Source organism: Arvicanthis niloticus, chromosome 3 (assembly GCF_011762505.2).
Source record: "Arvicanthis niloticus isolate mArvNil1 chromosome 3, mArvNil1.pat.X, whole genome shotgun sequence".
NCBI classification, from domain to species: Eukaryota; Metazoa; Chordata; class Mammalia; order Rodentia; family Muridae; genus Arvicanthis; species Arvicanthis niloticus.
In genome coordinates this window covers 81,440,780-81,467,685 of record NC_047660.1, presented here as the reverse complement: position 1 = coordinate 81,467,685, position 26,906 = coordinate 81,440,780, and the positions used below count along the sequence as shown (strand labels likewise).

General features: G+C 42.6%; 2 protein-coding genes across 3 annotated transcripts in view; one reads left to right on the top strand and one right to left on the bottom strand.

Annotated features, from left to right (window-relative positions):
• Cacna2d3 (calcium voltage-gated channel auxiliary subunit alpha2delta 3) overlaps positions 1 to 26,906 on the top strand; it is an 800,506-nt gene that overhangs the window by 662,773 nt on the left and 110,827 nt on the right. The gene's annotated exons all lie outside the window — the stretch shown is intronic.
• Positions 12,705 to 26,262, bottom strand: Lrtm1 (leucine rich repeat transmembrane protein 1). Its single transcript, XM_034499113.2, has 3 exons — positions 25,777 to 26,262; positions 22,189 to 22,785; positions 12,705 to 17,356 (listed from the first exon to the last, which is right to left on the bottom strand). The coding sequence occupies exons 1-3, from the start codon at positions 25,781 to 25,783 to the stop codon at positions 16,926 to 16,928; spliced, it is 1,035 nt and encodes a 344-aa protein (XP_034355004.1). The 5' UTR covers positions 25,784 to 26,262; the 3' UTR covers positions 12,705 to 16,925.

Below are 26,906 nucleotides of genomic sequence, written 5' to 3'. Positions count from 1 at the left end.
TGGTTGAAGATTCTGATATGTGCAGGGCTTCTGTTTGTCTAGCACATTCACTCTCCAAAAGGTAGGTTTCAAAAGGACAAAACCCGAAACATTTCTTCCTCAGCTCCATGTTTTCTCCTCACTAAGGTTCTAGTGAGTTCTCTATCTATGGGTGGAGACTTATTTGGGGGTCAAATGATCATTTAACAGGGGTCACTTAAGACCATCAGATATTTACATTATTATTCATAACGGTCGCAAAATAACAGTTGTGAAATAGCAATGGAATAATTTTATGGTTGGGGGTGACTACAACATACAAAATGTATTAAAGGGTCACAGCATTAGGAAGGTGAGAACCACTGTTCTAGAGTCTCAGGGGATTTCATGTAAAAGCAGAAATTCGTCCCAGGGTTTCTGTCGACTCTGAGCCCAGAGAAGATATTTGGAAAATGTAGTGAGCCTCCATGAAGCTCTAGGTTGCCCATTTTTATGCATTTAGGAAGGTGATGATGGGCATACAAGGAAATCATGGGCATTTTTTAAAAAAAATATTTAGCACACACAAGCTGTATTAGCACACATAAGCTGAAATGTGGCCTTTTCTTAAGAAACCAAGATGCATGTGCAAGTGCTGGGTTTGGCAGCAGGGGAAAGCTAAAATACTCTACAGTTAAGTCTTGTGTTGTCAAGAACACCTTTTCTCTGGTCTCTCTACTGTTCTCATCCCATCCGAGTCACAGTAATGACCTATGTCTGGTTGAAAGCTTTTGTTGGTGGCATTTGTACTGAGGGGCTATAATCTGCTATAGTTCTCCTAGAAAGGCTTAAGAACAGGTCTGGTGCACAGTCCATTCCTAATACATTATTTCTGGATCCATTTGTTGATGGATGGATGGTATGTGCCAAGCACTCTCCAGATCTGGACTGTGTTTACCAAAGAGAGTCATTTGTTTTGGGGCAGGCTGCCTCATGAAGTTGTACTTCAGAGTGACTTTGAACATCCGTGCCTGTGTCTCTGCAATGCTGTGATAATTTGTAGAAGGGGGGTGGGGGGCAAAAAGAGCAGAGGAGCAGACCTGACTGAAGTGTTTGCTCTTTGGCTGGGAACCACTGCTTTTCCCTCCACTTTATTTCTGACAGGGCCTGTGCATCATAATTATATTAGCAGTGGCTGAACTATCTGGGGATAGCCACTCTGGTTATCCTTGGGCTATTGGATATGACAAGAAAGACAGCCTTATGTATTTGACCTGCAGCTTATCTTGAACTAGGAGGACCTACAATTAATCAGCCAACAGATATGGACTCTGAGGATTCATGGATCCTGTCTTCAAATGCTGTCACCTAATGCCTCATGCTCCTTGAGGAAAGTAGGAGACAGGATCACTTAACTCAGCAAGATTTATTTTTACCTAAAGGAGGTCAGACTTGCTTACCTCTGGGCTATTGCAGCCAGCTAATTCTAGAGGCATGTTATCTCCTAGGGGCTGGGGTCAGAGACAACAGCTGTCAGTGGCATGGTTAGACCAAAGCAGTTTCTCTGGTTCAAAATTTCTCTTTACAACCCTTTTTTGTGGGTTTCTTATTCAGTGATTATAAAGGGCATTCCTGGCCTTTTCTGAAGTCACCTATCCCAGCTACCTCTGTCCATGCATAAATGGTATGTTCAAATGGGAGTAAATGCCTGCTATTTTATAAGTGAGTATGACCTTGTCTGGAAGCTGTGTATCTAAGCTAACAGGGAGCATGCATTTGGCAAATGGTTTGCTGGTCTATTATTGAGTTACATAGCTGGCCAGAGACTACAGGCAGGTCACAGTTTGGCTCACCTTGAGGGGATAAGAAAGGCATGTCCTACTTGTTGTCTCTAAGTGTGTAGCAACTGGTCCCCATGTTCAGCAGATAATGACAGAGCAAAGCCAAGAAACAGGGCCATCTGGGGAACGGGGAACTGTATTTAGTTTGGACTTTTAAATTTGGTCACTGCTGACCTTCTTTTCCCTTCTATGTTTGGGAGACATGAAATAAAACAGCCTCCCTTGGTTTTGATCTTGCAGACAGCCGTGGATACAGCCCCATGATGGCAGTGACCTCAGGGGGACCTTTCTGTCTCCCAAAGCAGAACAGTCCCTTCAGCACATCCCTGGCTTCCGTGGACAGTCTCAACCGTCATGTCAGTCACCAGGCAATGAGGCTCCATAGCATTCCACTCTGTGTTTTCCCCAGATTACTCAGCTAGTGTTTACCACTATGAAATTAAGGGGGCCTTTTAGTTGGAGAGGCAGTCTTGTTTTGGCAGATGAAGATGAACTTGTGAGCAGGCTTGTTCCCCATTAGCAGGCCTCAGACAGCAGATGGGATGCAGCCGACTGGCAGGAATTTGGGGTCTTCAATGAAATCCTCGTGTGCAGTTGAAACTTACCAGAAAGAAAAGGTGTATCGCTTTGCAAATAGTTCCCAAAGACCCTCTTGAAAGGCTGCCCCTTGCACAGCCTGACCTGATATGTTGGCGTTCATTAGCTGTATGTACTAGTTTGGGGGTAGAGAGAGGTTTTCTTCTTTCTTTTTCTTGTTTTCTTTTTAAAACAAAAACATTTAGATACTCATCTGTCAATGACACCTTTGAAGAAAGGCCAGTTGGAGTGGGCAAGATCCCACTTAGGCATCAGCCTCAGTGTGTAAGCAGGCCCCATCCATCTTCCAGGCCTCTGACAGTGCTTCCCAGTGCTTCCCAGCCTCCTCTTGAGAACTCTGCCAACTTTACAGCTGCCAACAGTGTGCCTCACTTACTTAATTGCTTTTCCAGGGCAATAGAAGACATGACAGGGTCTACCCAGCCTCTTTAGATTCTAGAGCCTTGGAAACTCTTGTGTGTGTCAAGATGCTAATCCATTTTTCTGTTGAGATTAGAAATACAAACCTTGGAATGTAAGGTCAGCTTGAATTTGCCACTCATCTAATAGCTCGCTCAGTTTATGGTCATGGGTCAGTAGAGCTCCGAAAGGCAGAGTTGAGAGTATTATTAACTCCTTGCCTTATTTTCATTTGGGGATTACATAAATGAACAAGAAGGAACTACTTGGATATGAAGACATGTAAAAATGCCAGGATGTATAGGAGTGACCCATTTTCATATTCAATTTCTTTCATTCATTCATTCATTCATTCATTCATTCATCACATACAATAGGACTCCTGCTTTTGCAGACACTTGACCTATTAATGTATAGCAACTGATTATGTTCTGATGTCCTTTGTCTTTTCACCAGATGCATACATTAGCAGCAAGCAATCTTATAGTTATTTCTAGAGCGAGGAGAAGGCTCAACAGATAAGAACACACCATCTAGCTTTATAACCCATTTCCTGGAATACAAAGACGCATATCACAGTAATAATAAATAAAAACCATTTAAAAGCCATGTCTGTATAGGGCTAGGGAGTTAAGCCAAATGATTGCCTGGAAGGTTCTAGAGGTCAAAGATTGCGTGCCTTCTCCTTTCTGTACTCCAAACTGGGTATTTAGATTGTGGTGGACACACCTCAGTAAAATGTTAGAGCTGAACTGAGCTTGTGGAAACATGCTTCCCCTAGCTTACTTGTTTGCCAACTCAGAATCCATAAATTATCTAGACTGTAGTGGTCATTCTCCACCGGCCTCCTAGTAAGGAAGGCCAGCCTTTCTCTGCCATAGGGTTAAATGACCTGAGAATAAAACAGGCATGGTGTGTGTGGTGGGGATGAGGACCCAATGGATAGTGAAAGGGACTTCTCTTTGAATTGTTTGTTCTGCCTTCCTACTCGTTGGCTAGACTCTGACAAATACAAACTATATAACTTCTGCTCTTGTTCAGATTTCTGGAAAAAATGATTTTACATGTTTATGTGCTGGAGTGGGTGGGGTATGTGCACAGGCACATGTGTGCATTCGTATGGAGGCCTGAGGTTGGTGTCAGATGCCTTCTTTGATCACTCTTTACTGTACATAGAGTTAGGCTCTTTTGTTGAGCCTGGACTTGGTGTTTTGGTTGGCTAGCTAATCAGCTCATTCCAGGGATCCCCATTATCTACTATACCCCCATATAGCTCCTTCAGAGATTCTGAAGAATCAAACCCTACGCCTCACACTTGTAAGCCAATAAGCTTACCTGATGAACAACCTCTTCAGCCCAGACTTCTGAAATTTTAAAATAATACACAATTAAATCAGAATCATTAGCATTTGCTCTGAAATGTACATTTTAACATATCAGAATCTAATGTGTTCCATTTGACTTCTTAAGTACTTGTGAATTCCCCATAAGCAAAAGCTCTCCCAGTTATCTTTTGGGGGCTGATATATGATTCATATGTGAGAGGTGTAGTCTGAATAAGTCATTCTAGGATTATGGGCTTCACAGTCCTAGAATATATAGTCAGTTGCTAAATAGGGGTTATAGCCAGAAAGATAAGAGAGCCCTGTACATAACTAAAACTCAGAGACCTGTACATAACTAAAACTCAGAGACTCTCATTGGCAAAATTCAAATCAACACCATAATAACACATTCCAAAATGATGTGAATATTTTTAGGACAGAAAAATTATTTTCTGTCTTAACCTAATGACATCTGCAAACCAAAAGTTATCTTTTCATTGAATTTCTGGTCTGTAATATGAATATTAGACTAGTAGCCAATCTGATCATTATAAAAACCTAGATGTTAGAGCATTAATCTATTATATGATAACTTTTTAAACAAGACTTTTGCAAGCGGTGGTGGCACACGCCTTTAATCCCAGCACTTGGGAGGCCGAGGCAGGCGAATTTCTGAGTTCGAGGCCAGCCTGGTCTACAGAGTGAGTTCCAGGACAGCCAGAGCTACACAGAGAAACCCTGTCTTGAAAAACCAAAAAAAAAAAAAAAAAAAAAAAAAAAGACTTTTATTGAGGTATGACATATGCCAAATTCACTCCATCTAAGCTATAAAGTTTACAGAGATTTTAGTTAGAGCAGAAGGAGATCCGGACCCTCCAGTTTGCTCTTCAGCGAGTGACATGAATTACATTAGATGAGCCACTCACAAGGAAAAGTTGACAATGTGGTCTGTGTGGTTACATTTGCATAATTCAAGGCAGGGTAATGAAGGGGAAGATTTCATTTTATGCAGCTAATTAGGAAGGTGATTGATTAGCATCATTAACCATTAGATATTGTCAGGTAAGTGCTATTTAAACTAAGTGTAGTGTATAATATGGACCCTCATTAGGGTTGTGTGAATGCTTCTAAAACCTTACAAGCAAACAGCCAACTTGACCTCATGTCTTCGGTGGAATCTCACTGTGAGTTAACTAGCATCCTAGGAATTTAAGGTCAGGCCTGTCACAGATAAACCTCTGGCTTGTGAAATCCCAGGAAAGGAAGTGCTTTTATCATTTAAAAAAAAAATGACGTGCATATTAGAAGTAGGGAGATAGTCAGTAACTGGTGAGGAAATGAGTGTGATCTCTACAACCCGTATAAAAAAGCCAGATGTGGTTAGTGTGTACAAGTAATCCCAGATCCTGGGAAAGCAGGGACAGGAGAAACCCTAGGATGTCCTGGCCAGCTGTGCCATCTATATTCAGACCAATAGGAGACCCTGTCTCAAAGGAGCAAGGTGGAGGGTGCCTGAGAAATGATATCTAAATTTGACCTCTGTGTGTATGTGTGTATGTGTGTATGTATGTGTATGTGTGTGAGTGTGTGTGAGTGCATGCATGTGTGTGCACATACATCTGCCATACAAACATGAGTGTGTGTGTGCCTGTATGTGTGTTTCTGTGTGTGTGCATATGAGTGCTGCCTATATGTGTGTGTGTGTAAATGTATCTGCCATACAAACCTGAATGTGTGTGCCTGTGTGTATTTCTGTATGTGTATGTGTGAGTGTGTTGGTGTGTATATGAGTGGGTGCCTATATGTGTGTGTGCGCATATGGATCTGCCATATAAACATGAGAGGGTGTGCCTGTGGGTGTGTTTCTGTGTGTGTGTGTGTGTGAGAGAGAGAGAGAGAGAGAGAGAGAGAGAGAGAGAGAGAGAGAGAGAAATAGAAAGAGAGAGGGAGAGAGCTTGTAACCACTGGTTAGAAGGTATTGCTGGTATTTACTATGTAAAGGGTAAGAATGATACCAAGCATCCAAAATCACAAGTTACCCATTACAAAGTTACAAACTTTGTAACTTGTTATAAGTTACAAAGAATGCTCTTGTTCGAAATGCCAGTAGCAGTAAGATAGAAATGCTGGCTTAAAAGGAGCACCATCATTAAACCTCCCAATAGGTATACATTTTATTCCAGATGGTGCCTAATACTGAAAGATGCACTTGTAAGCAAATGCTCCAAAAGACAACGAGGAAGGAACTGCGAGAATGCTAGTTGACGTAGCAATGAGCTCAGAGGCTGAGAGCGTATGCCCAAGGTAGAATCCTCCCACTCAGTCATTTTTCTACCCACTAAGAATACTGCTGCCAAGGGAGAGCTTCCCTTAGTGCTGTAGATAGAGAGCCACTAAGTATTACAGGGATGGCAAGGAGGCAAGAGAAGGAAGAATGGATGGAGAGAGGGAGGAAAGGGGGGAAGGAAAGAGGGAAGGAAGGAAAATACTCTTTAGAAACAGATCCAGTCAAAGAGATAGACTGTGGTTATCAATGGCAAAGAGAAGAAAGCCACTCACTCTCGGAGTGGTGAGAGTGAGGCCTCTTAGCTATGAGGTAGCCAGAGAGAGACTTGAGTGGAATCCCAAATGATGAGATGTGCCTAGCATGCAAAGCTCTTTGGGAAGAAACACTGCAGGAAGAGGCAACTCCCTTCTCCAAGGATCTGATGATCTGGGGATGAGATTCCTTATTCATGTATACATCTCAGCTTGAGACCTGAATGGCGGTGCAGTTTGAGGCCAGTTACCAGATTCTTAAGGGAAGGTTCACAGGCAGTTAGGTAGGTAGACCAGAAAATGGAAGATCATACAATATCTTTGCTCTAAATTAACAGCTCAGAGGAGGAGCTTTTGGGTGTGTGTGGGGGGGCATTTTTAAAGCAAGATAGATGGGTTCAGTGTGTGTTGGGGGCCGTTTATGTAGTAGAACTGACAACAGCAAATTCCATGGAAATGGATTAGAGATGCAGTTGGACATCATGCTGTCCTTACCATCTGCAAGAGGATTTCAGAGTTAGAACTGCCCAACAGAACAGCTGCTCTGAAAGGTACAGAAGCACGTTCAGGGTTAGCACTTTAGAAGTAAAAATAGCCCAAGACCAGAGAAACTGGATCCTCCATGTTAACTCTCTTAAGGGACCACTCCCAAGAGCCTCAAACACTTTTAAAACTTCACCAGAAGACCAACACATCATCTAGTCAGAACTCTGCAGCAGAGCGGTGACAGGTACCTGTGGCTTGCAGGGGATGACTTAGTGAATTAGGCCATCTGTCTCTCAAATTCCTTGTAAATTTGCATAGCAAAGTTAGTGTCAACTAAATGTTTAGAAGTGAGCAAGAGGCTGCCACCTCTCTCATTCCAATAGAGGTCATTCTCAAAAGGAAAAAGTTTTTGCCATTTGATGATTCTTTGGTTAGATTTCTTGAAGCTTGAGCCTTCCCCCCATGTGGTGTTCTCTATGAAATCTTACCTGGGGGCATCTTATTATTATTTAGTTGTATTTATTATTATCAACATTTTAAGTGCTATGGATATGAATGTCTGCGTGTGTGTATGCGTACCATGCACATACTCTGGACCATCAGAGGACAAAAGAGGGCATCAGATCCATTGGAAGTGTAGTTACAGACTACTTGTGAGGCATGGATAATAAGAGCTGAATCAGGCTCCTCTGCCAGAGCAGCAAGTGCTCTTTACTGCTGTTCATCTCTCTGTGTCTCTTTCTCCAGACCCTCATTATAGTGTCTTAACATTTCAAAGTAAACTATTGAAGAATGCATTTTTTTTTACTACTAATGTATTAAACCAGAGAGGTTGGAAAATGGCAGCCAGCAGGACAAATTCTATAGTTTTGCCACCTGATTTTATTTATTTTTAATTTGTCTTGTGGTTTTATTGATACATCCTTCCTGTATTGTAAAGTTCACTCTTTTAAAGCACACAGCTCAATGGCTCTTTCATACACTTGACAGAGTTCATATCTATCACTGCAAGCTAATTTTAGATCCCTTTGTGTACCCTGAAGGAACTCAGTATACACCCCCTCCTCCTTCTTGATACTTCTCCTCACCCTTAGGACCACTGTTCTTCTTTATCAATGGATTTACATATTTTTGGACATTTCAGATCAATGGAATGATATATGAACCTTTGTGACTGGCTTTATTCACTTACTATCAAGTTTTCCAGGACCATAATGTGTCATGAATTAGTGTTTCATTTTTTTCTATTGCTAGATAATATTCTGTTATGTGAATATCCCTTACGTATTAGTAATGTTGCTGGCATGCATATATAGTTACCACATGGACATATTTTTATTCTTCTTGAGAAGATATCTAGAAATGAAATCCTGTCACATGTACCTCTTCATTAAGTATTTTTGCAGGATTGTAATAAAACCTGTTTTGGATTGTGGCTACTTTAGTTTAGAATTCTACCAGCAGTGCATATGAAGTCCAATTTCCCCATATCCTCACCAACATTTAGTTATCTATCTTTTTATTTTAGCCACATTGATGGATAGGAATGGGTTTGCATTTCCCTACTAACCAGTGCTGAGAATCTGTCTGTTCATGTGCTTTTGAGCCTGTGATACATTTTTCTATAGAGATGTCTATTGAAAACCTTTGCCTATATTTAAATGATAATGATTTGCCTTTTTGCCATGTTATATGAGCTCTTTACATTATTGAGGAATAAGTGCCTTGTGATGTTTTTAAAAATCAGGTTGTGTTTTGCATGCAGACATGCCTCTTTCATCTATAGACACCTTCTTCCCAAAATGTAAGAATGAGATAGTTGGATAGAAACTCTATGGACCACAACATAAAATCACCTGGCTCTTTCCAAAAAAGCTCAGTAACACTTTGATTAGATGAAAATGTCACAGTCTATTTAAAGCAGAACCAAGTAAAAGTCACTTCTGTCACCTATATTATCATGGTATTATAGAAATGAGGTGATATTCAAATCAGAGGCTGTGTAAATGAACAGTGATGTAAGAGTTTTATTTTCATGAGTCAGAATTTGTCCATTGGTTGTACTTCATTTATGGGATTATACAGAAATCCTAACCAAAGGTCTTAAGCTTCCTAAAAGTACATATTCCCATTGTCAGTCATGCTGGTGATTTAGTTAAGCTTCATTCTGGTTCAAAAACCTTGGAACAGTGGACTTAGAATGATGCTTTATGCAGGACTGGAAATGTCTCTAGACACTTTTGTGGGTAAGAGTTTATGGGATCTTTTCTTTTCTTTTCTTTTCTTTTTTTTTTCTTTTCTTTCTTCCCTTTTTGCCAACATGACTCACAAAAGATCAGGGATTTATTTTCCTGCCCTTACCTAAGCAAATCTTCCAAGTTCCTTGTTGGGATTTTGATCTCTGTTAAGATGAGAATATATGGTACTCAGGCTGAGAGAAGGGTTCACGGGGGATCAAAGAGGCTAAGTGTAGTATGTTTCCTGGAAAGAGAAGGGCAGATGTGAGTAGAGTCTATGGCGGAAGCATGGGCACTTTGACACTTAGTCTGTGGACGTTGTTGCTAATGGAGTAAGCCTTAGACAGCATGTGGTTAGAAAGAGATCGGATTGATCACAGCCTTTTGTCCCCAAAGATAACACTTGTTGCCAGTTCTTGAGGTAAGCAGACTCAGCTGATGTTAAGATCAAGGTCAGACTGCCATCCATAATCAGGGTTAAAGTTCGCTATTACACATGTCCCAGCTCATGGAAGATAGGAGTATATAATCTTATTAATAATCAGAAGAAATTACAGAATGGAAGCACAGGGTATGGGCATTCAAATGCTTTTCCTCCCTAAGCCATCTACCTTTCTGAATTCAGCTGAACTAGTCAGACATAAGCCAAAATCAGTTTGCAGTTGTACTGTGTTATTTACGGGATATATCACTAGTCCTCACATGCAGTGCAGTCCTCTCTCGTGCTCTTTCTAGTTCACTTTACTAACCACAGCGGTCAGGTTTTATTCACAGAAAACCATTTCCCAGTGATGTGACTACATTAGAGCTTCCCAGATCGATACTCAGCTATGTTTTCTTTCTCGATCTATGCTGGTTGTTGTCTCAGTACTTGCCCTCCCTTGCTCTTCAATCTTCTGTTTTTGCCAGGGTGACTCATTCAGTTCTCTAGCTTGTAAATGTCAGAGAACCCAGAGTTCTCCATCTGTGTCCTCTCAGCTACCGAGGTTTTGAGCATCATCCAGACACTGGTTCTGGTCCCAGCCAGACCTGCCCATCACTCATTCCCTCTCCCCCCTGACTCCCAGCCCCTACTGCACCTCCTCATTTACTTTAAACCAAAGTATGGTCACATCATACATTTTTCATAAGATTTCAGTATATATCGTTAAAGGAAAGAGATGACTGTATCCTCAGATGACATGTTATTACCCCAAAATGTAAGAATTCCTAACTATTTAATTCCTAGCTGTTTCAAATATGCTCTTTTGACCATTTTTGAAGTTGATTTGAATCAGGATACTGAAGTCACTCCATCTTTAAATTTTATGTATTTATTTGTTTTTTCATTTATTTATATGGCTGTGTATGTGCTACAATATCCCTGCAGAGGACAACTTCTTTCATCATATGAGTCTCAGACTCAGGTCAACAGGCTTAGCAGCAGTCGTAATCCATCTCACTGTTGCCTGAAATCATTTTGAATCTTCTTTTTTTCCTACCCAGGCTATCACCTTGTCCATTCTTTTTAAACTATGGCTAGCACCTCCTTGCTCACTCAGCCTACCTGAGTCTCTGCCCATGATAGTCACGACAGTCTTTCCTTCGACTCCCCTGCTTTCTCAGAACCCTTTTCATTTTAGTCTAGGCTAACTAGGAGCCTCGGAACCACATCTCAAGACAAACAATGTCACATGTCTCCTTCATTCAGAACTCTGTTGACTTCCACTTTACTCAGAGTCAAAAGCCCAAATCTTTGGTATAATCCATCCATTGTTTAAACAAAAAAAGATAAAGAAGTAAGAGAGGACAATGGGGAGAAGATGGTGTGTTTCTTCCATGTGAAGAGTCTAGGTTCAGCATGTATGCAGACATGCATATATACATTTGAAACATAAAAGCAGAAAGAAAATGATGGGAGGGAGGAGGTGAGCCAGCAGGAGTGGGGAGGGAGGTGAGGAGAGGGTACAGGAGTGAGGTGGGCATGAGCAACCTGCAGTGCTGCACACATGTGCTATAACACAGCCTGTTATTTTGCTATTTTGTATGCTAGCCAGAAGTGATTTTAAAAACTGAAAACTCAAAATAACATAAAAAAAGGATGTGTTCAGTCTCAAAAAAGCACCTAGGCTTTTGGGAAGACTATGTCTTAGTCAGGGGTTTTATTGCTTTGAGGAAACTTCATGACCACAAAAGCAGGGTAGAGAGGAAAGGGTTTATCTGGTTTACACTTCCATACTATAGTCTGTCACTGAAGGAAGTCAGGACAGGAACTCAAGTAGGGAAGGAACCTGATGGCAGGAGCTGACACAGTGGCCGTGGAAGACTGCTGCTTATTAGCTTGCTCAGTCTACTTTTTTTTTTTTTTTTTATAGAACTCAGGACTACCAGTCAAGAGATGGCATCACCTACAGTGGGCTAGGCCTACCTTCATCAATCACTAATTAGGAAAATGCCCTAGAGCCAGATCTTATGAGGGATTTTTCTCAACTGAGCCTCCCTCTTTTCAAGTAACCCGAGCTTCTGTTATGTTGGCATAAAACCAGCCATCACAACTTGTATGTGAATTTCTACTGTATCACTTACTGGTGTGATAACTTAGGACATTTGCTTTCTAGGCTCATATGCTATGAAACAATAGATACCTATGGGTTTCATTATAAGGCAAAATTAATGCACTTAGAAGGTACCTGGGCACCAAACTGGGTGTTTGTCTTGGTTAGGTTTCTAGTGTTGTGATAAAACACCAGGGCCAAAAGCAACGAGGGGTGGAAAGTGTTAATCTCAGCTTGCATTTCCACATCATAAACTGTCATCAAAAAAGTCAGGGCAGGAACTTAAAGGCAGGAACTGAAGAAGAAGCCACAGAAGAACTCAGCTGCCTGGCTACTTTTACAGTGGCATTCTCTCATAAAACTCAAGACCACCTTCCCAAGGGTTATGCCACCCATCATGAGCTGGGCCTTCCCACATTAGTCATGAATTAAGAAAAATACCCACAGGCCAATCCTAATTGGAGCATTTTCTCAGTTGAGGTTTCCTCTTTCCAAATGACTCTAGCTTGTGTCAAGCTGGCATAAAACTAGCCAGCACCACACCCAGTGAATGTTGTTGCTACAATTGTCTTTATCTAAGTGATTAGTACACTGACATCATAGTCTAGATAGAGCAGCTGACTGTACAATGGACAAAGGGTAATGGGGAATTAGTTTGTGTTATTCACGCTAACTGCATGCTTCTGCAACTAGATTTATCACACAATGAACTGTGTGTGACTTTTGGGACATCTCTTTCCTTTCTCATGCTTCTAGCTTCTGGCTGTAAAATAAAAGCACTGAACTATATCAATATAGCAAATAACTTTAATCCCTTATGTCAACTCTAGTTGATCTGTTGTGGGCACCTGGGAAACAGATTTGAAAGGATTCTGAGGTCTGGTCTGGAATCAGTTGATAAGTATGCTGTGATCTGTTAGCAATGCCCATGATGGACAAGAAGGCCAAAGGCAACTGTTCTGACATTTTCCAGGCCTAGACATAATGTTCTTCAGGACCTTCCCAAGCTCCCTTGATCTGTTTTCTGGGTCTGCTTAATGGACGCATGAGGCTGTGGGTGACAGCCTATCTCCATCTTGAGGATTCTAAACATACAGTGTCTTTGGAATGGGAATAGAGGCAAATAGTCCTGTCAAGAATCTGAAAGCCTGTCAGAAAGTTGTAAGGTCTCCTCTACGTGAGACAAAGGTTTCTTTGAGACCTCATTGTAATCTAAGCATTATAAATGCATACATACATACATACATACATACATACATTCATACATACAGCCATACATACATACATTCATACATACATACATACATTCATACATACAGCCATACATACATACATACATACATACATACATACATTAGGGAGAAAATAGGATGGTTCCCTGGAGTTCTGCAGATAATCCTACTTGGGCTGCCTTGTAGGTTGGGGTGTCTTGTCTTGTAGGTTTCTGACAGTAGCATTTAGTGAATCTAAATGAATATTGGAAACAGCAATTTCCTGATCTGCACAGAAAGTTACAGGTTTCAAATTATTGCTGTATAACTATGAATATGGGGCACAGATAGAATATTTTAGAAGCTAATTTAGCCACTTTCAATATTCAAAGTCTGAGGCGGAGGGGGCCTGTCTTCAGTAGTTCTCAATGAACTTCAGCAATGAGGTTTGACTTCCAAGAGCCTTCTACAGGAAGCCCAGGTATGGGTCTTTTATTAGCTCTCTGTTCTCACAAGGCAAAATGAGATAACTCCTTTATCCACTGGCATTTTATGGTCTAAAGCACAAGTTGCTTTCCAAGGGGTTTGGGGTGCCTGCCTTACCTGTGCAAGCTTTTCTGACTTGACAGCAGATCTTTTTCCTCACAGACGGCCTCATCCTTATCATAGCATGGCTTTCATGCCCCTCTCCTGAGCACTTCACTGCAGAAAGCCACAGCGGCTGTAAACTCAGATCCCTGCCTGAGCAGAAATCACCTGCCTGTCACCACACGATTACACTCCTTTTAATGGAAGCATGCCATTTCAGATGACTTTCCCTGAAACAACACTACATGTACTTTTTGCCCTGAGCGCCTCCTCCAGTCTGGCGCTGTGCTGGAAGGACACTCTTACAGGGGAATCTATGAATAGGATGGCAGTAATAAGCAGCTGAAAATCATCTGTGAGGCGTTTGTAAATTGCCCCTCGTGAGCAGCAGTGCTCATGAAAGATAATTTGTGGTTCTTGCAGAATACCCTGAAAACTGGGTCTTTCATCTGCTGTGCATTTTGCAATTAAAACATTTCATTTCTCATATTAGCAAATGATAACTCCACATTTGTTCATCTAAACAACTTGATTTATATTTTTCTGTTCTGAGGAGCTGTTGACATTTCAGAGTAAGTAATTATTTTCACTGCCAAACTGCTGTGTGTGGTGACTGTAGGCAAATGATAGAAATCTGAGGCTACATATGCGTCACTTACCTCCTTTTGCTTAAAGACTACCTATTAAGCTAGAGGCCTTTTGCGTGGGTTATCATCTGCACATCGACATCTAATAGGATCAGGGTGTTGACAGGCGAGGGTTGGAGCCACGTTCATGGTTTGTGCAGTGTACTAGAAACTCTTTTATGTAATCTCTGAGGGGAGAGGGCAAGACTGATCTGCAGCATCGCCAAACCACTGACAGGGGATAGTACACTTGCAGTCCTAAATCACTTGTTAGAGAAGGCATGTGCTGCTGGCCCTGCGAGTTCTTAAGGTATGTGATTGCTGCCCAAGTATCCATGGGGTGAGTGTCAGAATTCTATGAGGAGTGCTCATGAGAGCCATGCCTGCTAACAGGGTGAGCCTGGAAAACATTTGATCAAATGGAGAGGAAGAATAAAGGAACCTTCTCAATTTCCTCTTGCGTTACATTCTTAGCCAAGAGAGAGAGAGAAAGAGAGAGAGAGAGAGAGAGAGAGAGAGAGAGAGAGAGAGGAAAAAAGAAAAAACTGTTGCAGTTAGGACAATGAAAAGAAATGCTTTTTTCAGTTTGAAAATAGTCACTACGTCCTTAGAATAGAAATTCAGTCACACAGCTGAATTGAGCCACCTCAGCACAAAAGATAGGAGGTGTCAGGGCAAGTGACAGCCCATGCAGCCATGGGCCTTCTCTGGGAACTCTTGGTGTTCTGTTCTTTTCCATGTTGTAATTATTTATGCATACTAATTGTGCACAATAATGGGTTTCACTGTGACCATTCACATTTAAACTTCTTCTCCTAAAAAAAAAATTATCTAGCTAAATTGATAGTCTGCCCTTAGCTCACTGGTATATACAAGCTTTACACTGCTTATAGCACACTAGACATCTGTCCATCCCAACATGTGCATGTCCCATTTGTATTCCAGTTGAGGAGTAGACAACTGACTGGGGATCCAAACCAATTTTTACATGGCCTTGAGGGGTGAAGTCGAGCCAGTACCCTGAATGGCAAATGTGCTTTATCCTTTGAACCAACTCCAATTGATTAGTTCTGGTTGCCTATAGTGCTGTCTTAAGAAACCATCTGTGGTATATTTGAGGCTCAGCTGGGAAAAGAGCTGGGATTGATTAGCAATGTCTGTCATGGACTCTAGAGGAACAGCTTGCCCCGTATTTGTCATTTTCTGCTTTTAGCATGTCTTTAACTCCTCTGTGCTCTCTTCCTGTGCAAAATAGTTACAATCCTAAAAAGTCACTGTAGTATAAACAGAAAGAGTGGGCATAGGTATATTCCACTTTAAGAAACCCTAGCATAGAAATGCAAATTTGGAAAAAAAAATGCATCAATCTGGAGCCAATTATTTCCATTACAGAAAAGATTCCATGAAAGGTTCCTTTAAATAGCGAGCTCCCCTGCTGCATTAAAATGATGATTCAATTTATAAAAATTCACTTTGCATGCAACCTCTCTTAGACCAAGTCTGTGGACTTTGAGAGCCATACCTGAACTTTTTTTAAAGCCATGCTACGGCACCAGCCAGGATGTCTGCCCCCAAGTGCCTCAAGTCCCCCCAGTAACTCCCACTCCCCCTCAAACTTCCTTCTTATTTCCTATCCCAGAGTGTTGAGCATACAATCTGGGTGGTGATCAACAGCTACTGGCTCCCACCCGACATGGCTGCATTTCATTAGTGGGTAAGCTGATTGCTCTGAGGGTGTTTATGTGTGGGTGTAGCTGTACAAATCCATGCCCTCTGTGCACTGCATATGCAGATGCAGAGACACAACCACCATTCAGCCTAACCTAAATCCATCCCTGCTGCAAGAGTCCTAGGGTAAGGTTCCAGTTGATTGGTGGATATGGCCTCTTGATGCCCTGTATTCTAGTTTACCATTCTCTCCGTGTTCCTTCACATCAAAACCTTGCCCAGGCTCCAGGCCTGAGTCCCATTATCCAGACATGAAACCTTTGTCTTCCCCTACAGCTTAGAGATCCCCAAATGGTTTTCTGATTTAGAAAATTAAATATAATCTGACTCTTGTGGCCAGCTATGAAATTCCCAACCAACAGACATTTCCACTAAATATGTAACATACACAACATCTAAACATCCCACCAATCTAGTATGAACTTGAATTATAGAGGCATCCAGTACTGGTCGGGTAAGAGTACCAGCCTGTTCCCAGGCACTCCAACTGGTGGCCCCTGGATCTCCTAAAAATGCCTATTGGCACACATGTCAGAATTCTTGTTGCTCTGCAGAAGCAGCTTAATCCAGAGACCGGTACCTAAAGAGATGGCTTTGCTCTTCTTTTTGTTCCTACACATAGACTTCTTGTCACATCCTCTCAGTTGTAAGATATGAGTGTCTATTTTATCTATGGTGTCTAAAAGCTACAGCATATATTTCTTCCCATTGAGTACTTTGTTTTATTTTTGAACACATTTTTTTTTCTTAGTTGTTTTGGAAGATAAAACGTGGGACAGGAGTAGAAAACACATCAGGCACACTCAGACATTTCTTCTGGCCCTCAATGGTCAACGGGGACTTGGACATGAAGACTCTCAGGCTGGTGAAATGTCCATTGGTTCCTTCCTTCCCATCTTCTCAGACTTCCTGGTTGGTGCCAAGAGTCTCCCTTGGTACTGGGCTGTGATAGCTGCATAGGTACATCCATAGATAGCAGCTGCCAACATCATGAGACATACAATCCCACACACCACCCCAGTGATGACCACAGTGGCCACAGCGTGGCGCAGGTTGGTTGGCTTTGGTTTGGGTTTGTTCTCACACTCCAAAGGATCTTGCTGTCCTGAGCTATTCTCAGGAGACTTCTGGGCATCTTGTGGGGCAGAACCAGGTTGCTGGACTAGTGAGGGTGCCAAATCCTGAGAAGTTGGAGGACAAGGTTGATATAGTTCATGAGGAATGGAGAGGAGATCCTTTCCCTTCCAACGTTCAGGCAGCCTGCAGATGGTACCATCTGTTTCTCCCCCTTCAAGAAACAAAGGAAAGAGTGATGATGGAGCTTTGATACAACAGTTTTCCAAAGTCCTCAGCCTGCCACAGACTACATAGGCAATTATTTATGCCTAAGAATTTGTTAGGAACCAAGTTACCCTAATATTATATAAAGGCGGAGGGGACCACCGGGCATATGCTGACAGAGGATGTGAGTGCTCAACATCTAAGGACACTGTAGTCTCCAGCCTTCCTTCCACCCACTGCCCATCACACAAGAATCCTTTCGTGCTGTATTCCCACTGAAAGTCAAAGAATGGATAGGACAAATATTCACTGTTGTCATTAGTATGCTAATTCCAAAGACCCTATGTCTCTATCAACACTCTTTAGAGAGGCAGAATGGCAATTTCTGAGTTTTATGTACTTGAGCATTTGATAATACTATACATTGCTCTTGGTATTTAAGTAACTCATCATCTTGGACCTCATGACATTTACTACTTTGAGTGCCAAATGTTCCAAAGAGTTATTAAATGTAGGTTTAGGTCTCTATAAGGTAACTGATTCCTTTGGGCATCTTTGGTAGTTAGTTTTCCTTTCATGGGGTACTGGACTCCACCTCTTCCCCGTGGCCTGTGTAGCTACTGGTACACTATTTGACTTTGTGGGAATACACTTCTTAAAGTTTTCTGACATCAGAACATCCCAGTTGCACCTGACTTGACAGTTCAAAGTCCTTGCCCTCCATCTTATAGGGAATTCTTTTTAAAATCCATACAGGGCATGAGTGGATAAGTCAACACCCAAAACCAGCCCCCAGTATACTTCCCCTTATCTACTTTTTTTTCACTAGTTCTTCTTGGGACCAGGACAGAGGCAGAAAAGCCTACTTGACTGGCAGGACCCATAGGTCCTTTGGCTAGTTTCTCTCAGGCTTCCCTAAATCCTCAGCAGGTGAGGGCAGCATGCTCCCTTAGCAAATACAGATTACAGATTCTCAGTAGACATCATAGGGAATTGTTTTAAGTTAACACCAGAAAAGCACATATGGAGGTTGTCACTTCAGTGTTATTGTCTCATGCTCTACATAGTAATTTAGGGCTTGGGAGATATATACCCACGCTTTCTATCTAATCATCTTAAGACGAGTTGTAAGTGCCCTATAAATAGACAGAGCCACTCCACAGTACAAGAGCTATCACATGACCCAGAAACAGCAGGCTTGGTGACAGGGACAAAATCCAATACATACTGTTTCTGTTGCCATTGCTTAAAACTGAATGATACATGACTAGACTCCCTAGGGCCCCTCCTGGCTTCTTCAGCAATTCCTTGAGTCGTGAATCCCAGCTTTAAAGCAGTAAGATCAAAGTGAAGTTTCCTGAGCCACTGGTGTTCTTGAAGCTAGGGGGCCCAGGTGGCTGCTCCAGCTGAGCCAAGGGTCCCTCCCAGCTGGGCTGAGATGAGGGGCTCTGCCTCTGTGGGAGCTTATCTCCCTTAGCACCTGGCTATGGTGGCTCTTGCTAGGGCCTTTATGTCAAGGCTACAGAGACAGATTCCCTGGGGGAGCAAAAGCATCTCATCCAACCAAAGCATGGTGAGGTTTCCATAGGAGAACCCAGACTGCTGTGCTACGCCAGGCCGCTTTACTGGCTAATGTTCACCTCAGCTATGGTGTACTGTGTAGTCACTCCGGGCTCACTCTTGTTCTTTAGTCACTTTCCTCTCCAGTATTGTGGTAAAATCAATCCACAGCCTTGAGACTCAGGCCAAAGGACAGGCCTACAGTGAATGCACAGACACAGCAGGAAGGCGTGGCCTGTGCCTGGTACTGTCTCAGTAGCCTCCTGTGCAGCTGTGACCTTAGCCAAGATCCTTGTCCCACCTCCACCACCTTCTCAGGGACCATGAACCCAGAGGCAAATCTGCTGGTCGCAGCATGAGGGTCCCTCTCCCTTTTTGACTTAAAAAAGCTGAAGGACCACCACCACCCCGCCTTAGTCTCCACTTCCAACTGTCCCCACCTGACACCAATAGCACTTCACCTCTGTCTTGGAAGAAAGTGTGTTTAAATCTTAGCTGCCTCTGCTTGCATTCCTGAAAATCGAGAGGGGCATAATAATGAAATTCACTTTTCAAGATTGTTCTGATGACCAGGATGGATAAATTTAGTCAAGTGTTCAGCATGGCACTGCCATACCTCGCTTAGAGTACCCATTTCACAGTTAACCCTGACCATCAAAGTCTAGGTTCATATGTTAATAAAGGATGGCCACTTACCAACCATGTGTGCATGGTTGGGTAAAGGGGAGACTATTTTACATCAACCAAAGCAAATCATTTTGCCCTTAGGCCTGCAGGATTCTAAGTTTTCCAATTCTTTGGGTTTCATTTGAAGCCATATGACTAAGTTTTACCCACTTCCAGCACACAGAATCCTCCACGATGTTCTTCTGTGTGCTGTGTTGAGTGTTGCCCTTAAAGGTCATGTGGTGAACTTAATGGCATCGCCATCTAGAGGAGGCTTATGTCCCCAAATGGTTGTGTGGAATGCAGACCTGGAATGCAGAACTCTCAGTTCCCCTGGACTCAGGCCTGGGTAAGTGATAGACTTCAGTACAGATGACTGAAATCAGGTAGTTTGTAATGCTAATCACCCTGCTTTGACTGATACCTGCAGTGTTTGCAGTTGTTTATGAAGGTTCAGAGTAGCATCTGCTCAAGGAACCAAAATTAGTCCCAATGCTATCGCTTGGTAGCACTGCATGCTAGACAAAGTTCTTTCTTCACATAAGCCTGTGGCTGAATAGGAGAATGTCATCCTTGCCTGTGTTACTTTGTGGGTGTCCTAGGTCTGGAAACTGCATATTAATTTTACATTGGACAATGTTCTTTGACTAAAACTTTCTTTCTGGAATGGTCTGTTTAATGCCTATGATTTAATCCAGAAAGCAATGGCTCTAGCCACCTCACCTCCAGATATGTTTGGTTTTGGTCTTGATCTATCATCAGAAGGATGTTACTAAGTTATATAGTTGCCTTTGAGAGCTAACTTCAATGCCAGCTAGTTGGTGATGCATCCATTGCTCTTAGACTATTGAGAAGCTTCCAAATTGTGATATGGCAACTTTGAGCTTCTACCATATGTAGAACATGCCTCCAGGTACTCCTTTTCCCCTAATTCATCTGCAGCCCTCAGGTCTCCCTGACCTCAAGCATACAATCACCAACAATAACCCCACCCCGAAGTGTGACAAGTACTTCAAATATGTCCCCTTCCTGGGTTTTCCACTGATCACCTCTGCAGACTCTCTCCCTTCCTCCATTTCCTATCTGCTAAAAGCATCCCCATTTATGTACTTACCAAGCAGGAAGAAATAACAAAATCCTCCAGAACTACTCTTTCCTTCTCCCAGTCCACCACCCTCTCCAAACCCTCAGCTGTTTCTACCATGGCACTGTTCCAAATGCTGGTCACTTATTACCATCCTGGTCTAGGCCACTGTCATCTCTTCTCTGCTCCACTGAGACTACTTCCTCCTTCATCCCGCTGGCTCTTCTTCAGTGGCCTTTGCTCTGCACTCTCAGAGTCAGCGGCCTGGCATTTTACACAGTGGTCAGATCATACTGTTCCCTAGACAAGAATTCCTCAGAACTTCCCACCTCCCCTAGAATAAAATCCAGACAGGGCACCTGCTCTGCACATGTTTAGAGACTGGAAGGGCACCCAAGATGTGCTGTGCCTTATCTCCACCCACTGACTCACTCTCTCCTCTGCCTTTCACTAAGTCAGGCTAGCTTCTTCACAAGGCCCTTAATGCATGCTGGGCCCCCATCCCCACAGTGATCTTCTGTTCCTTCTTTTCATTGTTCTGCTTTACATATATGCCATTTTCTTGGGGGCCTTTTCTTTCCTATCCTATCTAAGCTGGAGCACACCCCTTTCTAACATCCTGCTCGCTCCCCTCACTGTGTTATCATTGCTGTCTGAATGCATACTACCCTTTCCATGAAACCTTCATAAAGATAAGTATTTCCTATTCACTGCCTTTTTCTCTGGGTCTAGTGTAGTGCCTGGAGCATCAAGGAAGTTCAAGGAGACGAATGAGTGAATGATGCTCAGAGAAGCAATGTGGGGTTCAGGAGAGACCCCAAAGCCAAGGTCCAACAGTCCCGTTTTCCATTCTCATCTGTTCTTTGCCTTTGCAACCTTAGGCTGGTTATTGAGCTTCTTTGGCCTTCTGTTTCTCATTGACAACCAAGGTAGCCAAGCTTTTCTCTCAGATAGCAAAGGCTGTGAGGTGTGCTGTATGGTCTTTGTCACAACTGTTCCACTTTGCTTTATAGTGTCAAATAGCCACTTGGTACATAATGAACAGGAAAAAATGCACAATTTTTCCCTTAGTCTATATTAACCCCTGAGTGATTTCCAAAGTTTACTCTCTCTGATATTCACTTAGATTTAAGCTTCTGATTAAAGAAATAGTAACTTCAGAGAGGGAATCTTCTGGGCCCAATTTCAGTATTCACTAAGATTTATAGCCATATTTGGGTAGACTTAGAAAGAGAGGGAAGCTGGCCTAAGAAGGGAGAACCATATCCCCAATCAAATCACACTTGGAAATTAAAGCCGAGGATGGTTTGGTATATAATTCCCAGAGAGAAGTCCATGGTCTGCATGCACACCATGATGAATATAAACACTGAAATGGAAATGTCTTTCAAACTCTGGCAGACACTCCTCTCCTGAAGTTGACATACTTCCATGTGAAGATACACAAAAGCCTACAGCTGCCCCTTGCACCCTCCTCCATCCTCTAGAGATGCTGTGTCTGTTGACACTCAGAAAGACACACTACTGACCTTCAAAAGTGAATCTCTCCAGCCAGAGTTTCAGACCCAGCAAGTGGCAGTCACATTTCCAGGGGTTGTCCTTAAGAAGTACCAGCCTCACCTTGGGCATGGCCTCTAGAAGTTTACGATCCAGATGTAGAAGATGGTTCTGCTGTATAGCAAACACAGTCAGGTTCTCCCAAGGCCTGCCCAGAGATGTGGGGAGGATGCTGAGGCTATTGGATGATAGATCCAGCTCCCTGAGCCCAGGCAGGGCATGGGCAAAGCTGCTTGCTATGGAAAGCAGGGAATTTTGGGTTACATTTAAAACCTGCAAGTGTGGAAGTCCATAGAAAGCCTCTGCAGCCAGATATGAAAGAGAGTTGTTAGATAAATTTAAGGTGGTGAGCTGTGGTACAGACCGAAACACAAGAGCAGGAAGCCAGTGGATCTGGTTATCGTGTAAAAGCAGGGTTACTGTCCATGGGGGTAGATCAGGGGGGATCTTAGACAGCCCCTGGCCACTGCAGTCCACAGAGTTTGAAGATGGATGGCACAAACATTTCTTGGGGCAGCTGCCCACACCTGGGAGCAGGATACCCACACTGGAAACCAGCAGCAGAGCACCTAAAACAATGAGAAGAGGGTAGGATGGAGGCCAGTGTATGAAATGTGGTTTCCATCAGCCAAGGAATTCCCAGGTAGTGTGGTCCTAAGCCAGCAGTGCCTTCCACCCAGCTGGAACGGAAGTCCTCACCCTTATCCGAATCGAACTGAGTACACCCAGGCTGGTTACTGAGGCTAGCTCTGAGCTAGCCATTGTCAGCAGCCTTGGAGACGGGACTTCTACTGTGTCATCAGACTTTATAAGATTAATATCACATGAAATGGTGAGGGGAAAGTTATTCTGGGAGATGTGTCCTTTGGAGGTTAGAGCCAGGTGTGTGGTCTGCATCAGGTAACAAGGGAGCTTATGCCCATATTTCTAAAAGGACTACTCCAGAGGAGGGTAGGCCAGTTGAGCTTTCTATGGTGGTAGAAATGTTCTGTGCCTGTCCTCCAACATGGATGTCACTAGACACCTGTAGTTCCTGAGCTCCCAGAGTGTGATTTCTCCAACCCAAGAACTGACTTTTAATTTTGACTTGGTCTTAATTCATTTACACTTCAATTATCAGATGTGGCTTCAGGTGACCACATTGACTAGGGAATGCCCTACAAACAGCTGTCTAGATTAGCAGGTATAACCCAATCTGTGATGATTGTCTTTCTCCTTTTTTTTTCTATGATGGTTTTAAAATTACCAAAAAGCATTGAAAACAATATAAGACATATTCTTATTTCTGAAACTTATACCAGCCACTCATAGATTATCAGACTTCTGTCAGCTTGCTTCTTACTGAGAAGTGCAGTGCTTTGGTGGGGAACACAACCTTCTTCTGATCACCTCTGGGTTTCCTCACAGAAGCCCCTTCATAGACCTGGTTTCTGTCTTCAGACACACTCAAAACAATAGTCACTGTACTAGGATTATAGGTATGTAGTAACATTGTCAATTTTGTAGTGCTGGGGAATCACACTCAGAGCACTGTGCATGCTGGGCAAGAACTTCCAACTGAGCCCTAGCTCCTGCCTTTTTAATACTATTCAATAAATGATATCAGAGTTGGAATGTTTATAACATGTCCAGCTTGAGTTGAAATAGGGAGGTATGATATATTGCCTGAATATTCTTTTGAGATCTTTAGAATTATCTAAGGATTTTTCAACCTGAAGCTGAGGACTAAACCTAGGGTCATATGCTTGCTCATCAAGTGCTTTACTACTGAGCTAAATGCTTGGATCATAAAGGTGCCATCATGTACTCAAATTTCCTTCACTTACTGCAAGACTCAACATCTCCAAAGTTAAAAGTATTGGGAGCTTATCTTGGGCATAGGTTAGAAGGAACCTATTAGGTATTCCTTCTGATTTTTATTTCTGTCATTGCTAGCGATCATCACTAAGATAGAATGATGTTATGCTGAGCTTGTAAAATGCAGTAGATAATAGGGACAATAGCAAATGACCAGATGGCATACACTGCATGACAGGGATCAATCCAGCTTTTATAGGTATCAATCCACCCTAATGACCTCATCAACATGGTTGCTTGTCTTCAACATTTTGGAGGGAGAAAAAAAAAAAAAAACAGGCATAGAGAGACTGAGTCACTCCCCAGGGTCACAGAAACAGTAAACAATCGAGCATAATTTGATCCCAGACTATCTACTGAATCTGTGAGAATTCTTATTTGCTGTATTACTCTGCCAGATATTCAAGAGAGATATGGTATAGCAATTGGGGATAGATTTGCCCAATGCTATATTGTTTGTTTGTTTAATCCACATAAATATAATCATATGTTTATCTTATTCTGCAGTCTGTTCTGTTTAGTCAAAACTATGTATCCACATGAGTACTTAGAAAGCTTCTTTATTTCTTTTAACTAATAAGGCATATTCCATGTGTGGCCATGGGAAAACTCACTGTTCACTCATCTGTCACTTAGAGACAGACATTGGGGCTGCCAGGTTTCCCTTCTCACTTAACACAAATGATGCAGCTATATAGGAATGTGGGTAACTGTTCCCCAAAATACAAAGTGGGTCTCATTGTATGACTCAGAGAATTGTAATTTTCTTAAAAGGCTGTGTGATCATTCTTTAAAGATACAGTTTCCCTCCCCTTTTTCTCTTGGGATTTGAATTTCTAAGTATGACAAATATGTGTCAAGAGTGTTTTGTTGAAATGTAGAGGTCTTGCTAGGGCCATGGAATGCTATTTCAAACAAAATGCTTATCAACACAGAGGCTTTCAAGAGGCAGTTATTTATTTGTTGTTCTGGTTTGCACCTCACCTAGGGGAAAATACAGCATGACTGTCAAATGTTCTATACCTTGATCTCCCTGCTTTGGACTCTGTTCCTGGCTGCTGGTGCCTAGGCCTATAGGACCAGAAAATGAGGAGCTTTTCAAGGGAAAGCTGCTTGCTTTGATTTAGTTCAAGAGAACACAGAGCATCAAAGTCCACTTCTCCTTCTTTAAACAGAAGTCTGCAGCCCTTGCTTTTCTGTAATTTTTCAGATATCTAACTTCTTGCAAAGTTCAAATAAATGCATTTCCTGACACCATCATCGTTGCGACCTGAGCCACAATGATTAATTAATTGCAGGGAATCAATCCTTGAATACCAGGGTACCCACCCAGTCCATTTATCTCTTAATAAAAGGCATATATTCCTGAAATGGGGGGCAGTTTGCCTCCCACTTCCCCTAAGGAAATAATATATGAACTCCAACTCAAGACACCATGTTGTCTATGAAATGGCCCGTGACAAGCCCACTACATGTCCACACCACAGCTATACACATTTGTCTTCAGTTCCCTTTCCCCCATGCTCAGCATGGTGACACATCCATCTTTCTACTGAGAGAGTTTTTTTTTTTTTTTTTTTACATCTGTCCAATGTTTTAAGACAGGTTGAAAATTGATTTCTCACAGACACATCTTGGGGGATTCCCCCCTTCTCTCAGTGGGGGCTTCTGGGGCAGGGGCAATGGAATCCATTCCTGCTCACCTTTCATGGCTCAGGCTCTGCAGCACAAGCCGTCAGCCAACATAGATCCCGGCGTGTGTACTCACAGATCAACACACACAGGCTGCAGCGGACGTGGAGCCCAGCTTTCCATTCACTTTCCCTGAATCCAGAATGGGCTTTTCTCCACTACCGAAAACAGTTGCTGAATTCAGGAGGTCACTTATTTAAGCAGCCTGTCCCCTCGTCTCTGTCTGCTGTGGTCCTTCTTCATAAGAGGGTCTTTTGATTGCGTCCGGTCTCTTTTCGGAAAAGTGTCAGCCTCCCCGAGATCTTCTCTGCCTCTCCCATTCAGACAGCAAACCACATAAAGAATGTTGGTCAGACTTTGGTGAACAGCTGTAGCATTCAAACATGACCCCAGTGGCCCGGCCTTTTGATTATTTAATCTGCTTGAAGTCCAGGGCACCAAAATAAAACAGCCTTCTTAATCCGGCTGTGGCTTCTGCATTCTCTTGACTTATTAACCGTGCTGTGTCAACCCTCACTGGGTTGGGGGGATGCATGACACGAATCCCTAACCTAGGGACTTGCAACAGAGCCAGCAGGGAGTGTAATATGAGAACAAATTGGCCTGCTGGAGGCTGACAGTTTCCATGGGGCACTTCTTTGGCTATCAGGGGTACATTCAGCCCACATCCCTGGAGATTAGCTGTGTTGACAGGTCCCCAAGCCCTGAAATCCACAGCCATGGTTTCCTTCCATAGGCATTTCAATCCCTCCTCCTCAGTGCCACAAATATATCTCACCTATTGTTTGCTTGCAACACACAGACACACAGACACAGACACACACACACACACAGACACACACACACACACACACACACCCCTCTGATGACACACATTAAAATGACCTTTTGGTCAGCATGAATTACTTCTTCATCTTTTTACATGACCTGATGCTGAGGTTCAGACCCTTTTCTCAATACTCTTCACATATAAAATAACAAAGCTGGCTAAGTAAGAGCTAGATACCAACCAAGTTGGTTGTCCACCATTAGACAATGTTGTAAGCTTCCCAAATGGAGATTGAAACCAGCTCTTTGAATTTACAAATGCCATGCCCATTGGCTGAAGTGAACTTCCAATGGCTGAAGTGAGGTTTTTTGT

Coding starts and splice junctions, on each gene's coding strand:
- Lrtm1 (XM_034499113.2), bottom strand. Junction 17,357..22,188: donor GGAGAGATTCACTTTTGAAG/GTCAGTAGTGTG, acceptor TGTTTCTTGAAG/GGGGAGAAACAGATGGTACC.